Raw genomic sequence first — 9,884 nt, 5'->3', positions numbered from 1 at the left:
AAAGCGTTGGTGATTGAAACACAAATATAGCTAATTGACTGATTTGTGACTTAATTCGTTTCATAAGGTCAAAAAGCAGTGGAAGACCGAAGATTTAAATTTTTATCAGTGATGAGACAATGCAGTTTAAGCCCTTAAGTACTGGAACAAACCTTCAGAACTGGATCATTTGTATATGCGCTATTCAACCACTGGGCCAATGGCTCAGTGGCCATCTAGGAGGATCTCAAGTCCCTCCTTAGGTGAGGGTTCAAATCTCATCTGAACCTTACCTGCAGCGAAAAAAGTCTAAGCGTTGTGCCATAGCACTTTCTTGATCTAGTTGGCTTTGTATACCCACTAGCCCCTACCACAGCCTTCTTAGACTCCTCCTTCCCCCTAGATTAGGATAGAGTAGGTTATACAAATGTATCGTTGCTGACAAAAAAAAAAAAAAGAGTATATGCGCTATTCACTATTAGATTTTACATTAATAGTACTAGGGTAGAAAGAAGAAGCAAGTTACTTGATACTCAAATTGAGTTCAAATTGATAAAAATTCATTCGAACTTGATTCGCTAATTAGTCAAGTTAAACTTAAACATCATTGTATGTTTGATAACATTCGAATTTGATAAATAAAAAAAAAACTCATTCAAGCATGGTTCAACAAATGAAAAAGCCAAATTTAAATAAAATTTCAAATTCATAAAATAATCAAATAAATTTAAACATTAGGGTGCTTGACTTGATTAGATTCATTTATATCCTTAAACGACACAAAAGATTTTGATAAGGATACAAGTTAGTGTCCGTCATGTTTAAAATTTAAAACATTTTATTATTCCCCTTTGTATGCACCAAAAAGAAGCAAATATATTAGACTCTAGATTAAAAGCATAAAAGTTTGACAAAATGATAGCTTGTGAAATGTCTTGTCAGTACCTTCATTTTTCTATTAAAAAAATATTTGGGAAAATATTTTTTATGTTTCCAAGGGATAAATTTATTCTTTTACTAGGGAAAGAAACATGAATAAGTGATTAACTTAATGATTACCCAAGGACTAACTTATATGATGAGATTGTAAAACCAATATAGTTCGCCTTATTTAATGTTTAATATCTTTAGTCTCTAGTGCAATAAATTAAATTATTCTTAACCACTGGAGTTGGACCAGTGCTCAAGGGAACCCTCTTAAAGGTTTTTTCATTGTCAAATTTAAAGTTCAAGGATTAGAATCTTGAACCTAACAGTTAGAATTGGAAAGAGTGCAGAGAGAGAGACGTGAGGGTAATATATACACACACATACATATGTACATACATACAAATTTGGATTATGATTATTGCTAGTTATTTTTTTAGTGTTTTTTATGTCATAGGAATGATGGAGAATAATTCAAATTTTGCATATCAGACTCTTTCATATTCAAGACCATTGCATTGAATTTGCAAGGGAGTATACAACAATAGAAGATGGTAAAGAAATGAATAGCTGGCATATGACGTACGCGTCTGCACGGTCCCTGAATTATATAAAAAAAACACCACGTTACTCATTGTAGACGCTTCGTTTACACAGGAAATATATTATATTTATTTAGTATATAATAATTCAGATTAAAAAAACTTTATTTTGAAAGTATTATTTGGCCCATTTAGATGATGAGTTTTTTGGATGTTTGTATAAAACTTTCTTGTAATAAACACAGTGTAAAAGTGGTAGGAAAATTGTATAAAGTAGAGTTTTGTGAAGAAATTGATTTTTTTTCCTTTTCTTTTTTCTTTCTTTTCTTTTTCTTCTTCTTTCCTCTCTTCTCTTTCCTCCTTGCTACCACCGCTACTCTTGCCACCACCGCTACTCTTGCCGCCTTTGCCTCCAGTGCTGACCGACACATTTGCTAGCACTGTCACCAATGCCTCCATTATTTTTTCGTTTCTTTCTCCCCCTTCTTTCTCTTCCCCTCTCTCTTCTGCGTCATCCTCCTTCTTCCTCCCTCGCCATTCCTCCTTTCTCCGCTCCCTCCCTCCCGCCGCTCTCCTCCCTCTCTACATCATGTGTGCTTTTAGCACTAGTGTTTATTAAGTATATTTGCAGTGTATTTGTAAGGTGTGTTATTGAAAAACTAATTTTTCTAAATGCAATTCATACAAAATTTTAAGATTTTTTTTAACAAACAAACACACCCTTAGTCGTTTGTTCTAGTTATATCTAATTAAATAACCTTTGTATGCATTTGAGACTAACCCATGTATTGAAAGTAGAGCATTCTCTTATTGATGGAGGATCTATTACGAGTGATAATATTGCTCAATTTGGAGACCTCGTTGTGTAGTCTTTGAATCCTTTTAATCTAAGTTAATTAATAGATGTTAAGTGGTTTTTGCTTTATAATAGTCAATTCTATTGATATATATAATGTTGTAAAAATTTAGAAGCAAGAGAACGAAAAAGAAAAAAGATGGAGTAAGGAAAAACTAGTTGGCTTTGATTATATCTATTGAGGAAAGACAGAAAATGCAACTGAATGAGCCCTATAGATCAATTGTTTTTGAGGGTGTTTTTGTGAAATGTTACATTGTAGTATTGTCTATAAAAAACTTATAACTGTAGACATGTTTCGGAGTTTTTTAAAAATTTAATTTTTATGGGAAAAACTTTGGATACTTGAGTGAGCAAAAGATGGAGACGTGCAGCAACTTCAAATTTGACAATCATTTGAACCAAAAAGATTCTCGTACTCTAGGTTTTTAGTTCTTTAAAAGAAGAAATTGGTTCTGCATTTCCTTTGTTGATTCTGAAATTGAATTGTTACAGAAGGCTGAAAAACAAAACACATATACTTGATCATATGACATTAAATGATGCTAAGGGCACTGACATATGGGTTTGAAAGTTGGACATTGGTCTTAATGAATGTGAAGGAAGAATGTCCATTGTTATTAAGGTGGATAAATCAATTCATAACGAACCATTTTAGGCAGCCGATTTACGAGAATCTATGAGCACCAATCGGCTTTTTGGGTCACCGAATATAACGGAGATTTTTGTTTAAGCCCATAGGATCCATATCCTATTATATATACATCTATACCATATATAATGTCTGAGCAGCAGTAATTGGTGTAAGCATTTTTTTTTTCATTTTTTGAATTTTCAATTGTATCCTTATGAAAGTTAATTTTCACCCTAATTACCTAATCACATTTTGCCAATATAACTACCCATAACATCCTAAGTACTATAACGACCAAATTACTATGATCATATAAACCAAAGTTCTTTCATTGAAAATTTTATATAAATGCTTTGTATGTAACAAATTAAATTTATACAAAATTGATTCATTTTAATTATTTCCTAATTGCACACATATTGAGTGTACCCTTAACAATACATAAAACATGAAAGATCTTATGAACAGTAGCAGCTTCTACTCATGTGAACAGTGTTTTTCATCCAGTATCACACAAATGTGGAAACTTTTGTGGATCTGGCATTGAGCCCACATCTTAACCTGGTACTGTACGAGGTTTCATTTAACCTATATTTATGCATCTCTCCTCCATTTTGAAACTTATGAGTTGTAATTGTGAAATTTATGCATCTCCCCTTTCTTCCTACAATCTCGTATGAATTGAAGGATAGGCTATGGAGGTATTATGTCAATAGGAGTTTTTGTTCTCTCTTAACCTCTTTATGCCTTCCCTGTCCTTCTTCATGTGCTAAAACACGGTACAACGTTTAGATTTTTTATGCATTGTACTGTTTATATACGAATAGCAGGTTATTCTTTAATATACTTCAATAAATCAATTAGTTAATCTGGGTTCGAACGATGTTCTATTGATTGAACAATTATTGACTTAGATCAAACATATGATGTAAAGCGTGCAAATTAGTGTAAGGGTGTTCTAATTGAAATCTGTGTTACCCAACCCCCGATTTAACTCATCTACAGTAGTCTTTGTTCAGCGAATGACATATTTGGAAGCACCAATGTGAGGAATGAATTCACGCGTGTAAATTGAACGTAAATTTGTGCTCCTATTTTAGTCCTTCAGATTATTGGGTGCTTGTATTTTGATTTGCTCAATACTTTTTGCTGCCTCAGCTTAGACACTACATGCATAGAGTATAGAGAGTATAAACTTTGTCCTTGTGCTATATTTTCTACAGGTTACAATTTTATCACATGTGCTTTTAGAGCGCCTTTTGTATAAACGTCATAATTAATTGTATATTCCATCCATTTTCCATTTTACAAAAAACTATAGGCAGATTATATAGTTATTTTGAAACTTTAGGGGTTTCATCTGATATTAAAATCATAGGAGCTTACAAGTAATTTACCCTTCATTTACTGTATTGATGCTTTATTTCGAGTTATGCTCCACCTTTACATATCCACACTTATTTTGGAATTCCATATGCTTGTCTCAGCTTTTATCCTTATGAAAGTATAGTTTTAGAATGATGAATGTTTGGACCTACACGGGCAATATCCATTTTTTCTCACCTGAGTTTTGTTTGGTTCAAGTACACAAGATCTATGAAATGAATTATTGTTTGGTTCAAAACGTACCCAGGTTGATGAACTTCAAGATTTTTAGATATCAGTACTTGTGGGTCAAATATCTCACCTATTTATAATGATCGGTTGTTATATGCATACCGTTATTACTCTTTTAAATTAACCTTCTTTCAGAACAATTGCATGTCTAGTTTCTGGCTGGGTGTAATTCACTAATGAACACAAAGTTTAATATTGATCCCACTCTTTTGTCAAGGTTTGACCTCTTGGCTTGAGTTTGTATTCTTTTGTCACGTATATTTCAAGTTTGACTCCAAGCTTTTACTACTTTAGTTGTCCCCCAATGTATTCATCACTTGAGAGAAAAAGGATTACAATCATTGTTTTAGAAACCTCGGGAGAGGTTTTTCATTGTTTTACTTAACATTTTCGAACTATAAAAAATCTCACTTTTCTTTCTTACTTTAGGTTTTTTGTATCATTTATAACCCATTTTAAAATATAATATTAAAAAATTTATGTTGGGAGAGTAAATATAATCTCATTCCAAATTTGCCCTGTATGTTATCTAATTCCTTTTTTTTAAAATAAAAATTATATTTTATTCATAATAAGAACCAAGAACAAGAAAAGCAACACAATCTTCTAAACACATGACAAGTCTTGCCCTCTCATGACCTCTTCACTCTCCTAATAGCAGGAGTTCCCCATTTGTCAAGTTGAATTTCCCCTCTGGCCAACAAAGGAATTGCTGGAAGGCTGTCATAGGTCCGAAGCGATTCTTGGGTGTGCGTGACTCCCACATTGGCCAAGGCGTCCGCCACTTTGTTCATCTCTCGAAAACAGTGTGAGAAACAATTCTCCCCCGCCACCAATTGCCATATCTCTTCCATCTCCATTCGAACATACCAAGGACAATGAAACCGTCGCTGAAGGATGCCCACTAAAGTTGTCGAGTCCGATTGAATAAAGGGTGGAGGCATCCCCCTTGCTTTGCACAAATGAAGGCCTACCAACAACACTAAAACCTCTGCCCGTAAGCTAGTCTGGTCGTCTAGGAAAGCTGAAAACCCCACCACGAACTCACCGTTGAAATCTCGAAGCACTCTACCACCACCACTGAGTCCCGGGTTGCCTTTGGAGCACCCATCCGTGTTCAACGTCAATCGGTCAGCTGAGCTAGGCCTCCATCGTACAATGAGAAAATCATACCTCTGGGGGCCAGCCATGGCGATGGTGTCGTACATCTCCGGAAACGTGCGAACATCCAATCGCTGTTGAAACTGAATCTCAAATGCTGCATTTACATCCTTGAAGATCGCTTGGCAAACATCTCGGCCCTGCACCCAAATTCCCTCGAAAACTGCTCTATTTCTCGCCTTCCAAAGATGCCAACATATCCAGTTGGGCAACCCGGCCAACAGGAATCGCCGCTGGGATGACATCGAAGGTAGCTGCCACCAATCTAGTAAGCATGCTCTTAAGACAGGGGGCTGAGGGTGTATACCACAGGTACCATTGAAGAAAGTCCATACCTCCATTGCTAGTCTTCCAGTGAAGAAGACATGTTCAATAGTCTCCGCCGTAGGCACTTCACAACAGACACATTTGGAAGGCAATTGGAAGCCCATTCTACATAACACCTCATCCATGGGTAACCGTCCCCGCAACAGATGCAGCATTAGAAATGAAACTTTAAAGGGGAGGTTCGGTTGCCAGATTTGAGAGTAGACAAAAGACTTATGCTGAACCTGTCTGACCTCTTGGAATGCCGAGGACAAGGTGAACTTTCCAGTTGAAGTCGGCATCCAGATTGCCTCTGTGCCCCTGTCCCCACTCGGTGTTGCCAGCTTCAGGATGGAGGAAACGATGTTCAGGGTGAAAAACTGCCCCAGTCGCTGGGCATCCCATTATCCCCGCACTATGAAGTCCTCAAAGGACAAGTTTGGCATGTCATTAGCTATTAAATACAACGCCCCAGTTCCTATCCAGTTATCATACCAAAAGTTACAAGGCCCCCTGTGAATCAACCATCGTATGGACAATTCCACATGTCGATGAACATTGATCATGCGCCTCCAGACTATAGACGCAGTTGCCTTTATTTCTGCTTGGCATGGATGAATCTCTTGGCAATACTTTACGTGCAGAAACTTAGCCCAAAGGGACGACCCCGTACAGAAGCTCCACCACAGCTTGTATGAAAATGCAGTGTAAATGTCCCTAAGCTTTCGAAAGCCAACTCCCCCTTCTTTAACTGGATAACACAACTGAGACCAACGTATCCAATGTCGGTTGGGATCCCCCCCCACTCGCCCCCATAAGAAATCAGAGCAGGCCTTCTCGATGACCCTAAAAATTGTTTTTGGCATCACAGCGGCCGACAAGAGATGCATCGGGATCGCTATCAGCACGTGCTTGATTCGGACGATCCTCCCTCCAAGGGAGAGAAACCTCGACTTCCATGAGAGGATTTTCCCCAGTATGGCCTGACACACTTCCTCATAATGCGTGGCCTTGCTCTTGCCAAAGTACAAAGGAAATCCTAGATACCTAATGGGGAAGTGTTGTCTTGAAAATCCAGTGAATCTCTCCACCACCCTCCGACGAGCAGGTGACGTGAACGGATGCATGAGGTACCCACACTTTTTGAGATTGACAAGGTGGCCAGAAGCTCTCTGATATCTGTCTAGCATATGCACGATTAGCTTTAAAGACGCCGAGGACCCATTGGCAAAAATTATCACGTCATCTGCAAACGCTAGGTGAGTGACCTGCTCACATCCCCTCGAAATTGAAAACCCCCTAAATCCAGGTTGCGTAACTAGGCTATTAAGACCCCGAAATAGGACCTCAGCCGCAATCACAAATAGCGCAAGAGAAAGGGGGTCCCCCTACCGCAAACCTCTACTGGATTTAAAAAAGCCATGAGATGAGCCATTGATAAGCACGAAAAACCAAACATTTGACACCAGTCGCCACACCGTATCAACAAACCGTTCTCCAAACCCAAATTTGCGCAAGACATTAACCAGGAAAATCCAGCCCACCCGATCGTAAGCCTTCAACATATCCAATTTTAGCACAACATTACCCCCTCTAGCCTTTCTTCCAATACCCGTAATAATCTCTTGGGCAAGCAGAAAATTCTCCGTGATACTCTGATTCTTGATAAAGCCTGTCTGTTGAGGGGACACTATTTTGGGCAAAAGATGGGCTATCCTATCGGCCAAGATGCGTGACAGCAACTTGTTAAAAAAATTACATAAACTAATTGGGCGGAATTGGGAAAAGTCTTGAGGGTGTAACACCTTGGGGATAAGCACAATAGACGTAGAAGTCATAAAACGAGGCAACTTCGCCCCACAGAAAAAACTTAGTACCCCATTATACACGTCCTGAGCCAGAATATCCTACGCAAAAGTAAAGAACTTACCAGTAAACCCATCCGAGCTTGCTGCGCTATCCCCGTCCATCCTGAAAACTGCCTGTTTGACTTCCTCCATCGAAGGAGGCTCCTCCAAGGCCATATTATCCTTCCTTGTAATGAGACGAGGGATAAGATATAACAGCCCTATGTCCTCGTTATTTGACCTTGAAAACAAATCGGCGAAATAGCTGACAGCTGCACTTGCAATGCCCTCATCATCCTCTATCCAATCCCCACTTATGTTCGGCACGCGATGAATCGCCCCTTGTACCCTCCGCTGCTGAACCGCTGCATGAAAGTACTTTGAGTTGCCATCCCCGTACCGTAGCCACTTCACCCACGCCTTTTGGCTCCAAAACTGCTATTCAATTAATAGAGCATGTCGCAACTTTGCTTGGGCTTTGTGCAACTCGATTTGTGCCTCTGCGGACTCATCATGCTTTGCCGTTAACTCCGCTTGGAGAACTTCCTCCTCCATCGTGCGTACAACCTCAAAAACATTCCCAAAGGAATTTTTGTTCCATTCTCGTATGACTCTTCTAATAGCCAAAAGCTTAGAGCACAGAGCTCGCAATGGGGACCCACCAACATCCGGGGCCCACACACGTCGAATCACCTCCAACAGGGACTAATTGGTAGTCCATACATTCAAAAGACGGAAGGGACGCGGCTTATTGTCCAGGCGAGAGACAAAAGAAATCTTTAAGGGGGCATGATTCGAGGGGTGCCTTGCCAGATGAGCTACCGTCACCGACGATATCAATGACGAACACTCAGCATTAATCAATAGCTTATCCAACCTTTTCCAAATCCTTGCTCTTCCCTTTCGATTGTTACACCATGTGAACTGTGAGCCCGTGAACCCCACATCAAAAACCCCTGCCATCTCCATAAAAGACAATAGCTCACGACCCTCATTGCTGCAAAACGGCCGCCCGCCTCTCTTCTCCTGGGGCACCATAATCACATTGAAGTCCCCGCATACGCACCAAGGTAACGAAGTGGGCTTATCATTCAACAATGCTTGCCACAATGTCTGTCTGTCCTCCACCGAGCAGCGTGCATGAACAAAGGAAACAACAACTAGTCCGGGCAACCAAGGATGTTGAACTTGAAGGGAGACATGTTGTGACGATCGTCCAATCACGGCGCACACAAAAGGCGAACTATGGAAAACCCATATATCTCCCGATGCATTAGCCTCAACAGCGTCAAATGACAAACGTAGCCTAATGGACTCAATTTGAGAAATCCCAACCTTGGGCTCACATATCGCAACAAATTTGATGCCATGCATTCGTAATATTTTCTTTAACCTCCTGAAATTGGGGGACGCATAATCCCCCTGATGTTCCAAAAAAGCCTGCTAATCATGGGATACCAATCGGGAAGAGGTTTGAGAACATGTTGAAGATGATCGAAGCTGTCTGTTTGAAGTGAAAGTCGCCCGTACTCCTTTCGCTTTCCTTTGCTTGAGTTCAAACCCGTTATCCCTAGACTGATCAAGGTTTAAAGATTCCAAAGATGCATCGGTCTGATCTGTTTGAAGGCTCCTTGCCCTTGGGGATAAATTTCCAGCTGTAGAAACTAACTCAATCGCCTCCCTTGCAAAGTCAGCAACATCCCTCTCTTCCTCCATCCACACGCAATCTGCTGGTGGGTGTGTGGTTCCCACCAAGGTTTCATCCATCTTGCCATGAGAGTCCTCCACCTACCCAGCCCGTGCCTCCGCACTACTATTTGGAAGCTCCACCCAGAGCTCCGTCAGTTTTTCTTTGCGCGCAATCACCACTGGCGGGTTGCTAGCCTCTCCTGCTGCAACAGAGTGCCTGACCGCCTCCACTACAGGTGCAACTGTTGCCTCAAGCTGCCTCTGCTGAACGCCCATGTTGGCGAGCTGGGTCGAGCCCTGCTGCGGCGTTGATGACGGTCCCTCAT

At 40.1% G+C, this 9,884-nt stretch overlaps 1 protein-coding gene across 1 annotated transcript; it reads right to left on the bottom strand.

Moving 5' to 3' along the window:
• Positions 1-6,426: 6,426 nt before the first annotated feature.
• LOC113724387 (uncharacterized) lies at positions 6,427-9,636 on the bottom strand. Its single transcript, XM_072064512.1, has 6 exons — positions 9,400-9,636; positions 8,692-9,291; positions 8,392-8,574; positions 7,953-8,304; positions 7,501-7,694; positions 6,427-7,410 (listed from the first exon to the last, which is right to left on the bottom strand). The coding sequence occupies exons 1-6, from the start codon at positions 9,634-9,636 to the stop codon at positions 6,427-6,429; spliced, it is 2,550 nt and encodes an 849-aa protein (XP_071920613.1).
• Between the last annotated feature and the right edge of the window lie 248 nt (positions 9,637-9,884).

The sequence above is a fragment of the Coffea arabica genome, chromosome 9c, assembly GCF_036785885.1.
Source record: "Coffea arabica cultivar ET-39 chromosome 9c, Coffea Arabica ET-39 HiFi, whole genome shotgun sequence".
Classification (NCBI taxonomy): domain Eukaryota; kingdom Viridiplantae; phylum Streptophyta; class Magnoliopsida; order Gentianales; family Rubiaceae; genus Coffea; species Coffea arabica.
Note: the sequence above shows the minus strand (reverse complement) of the source record. Positions and strands in the feature narration are given on the sequence as shown.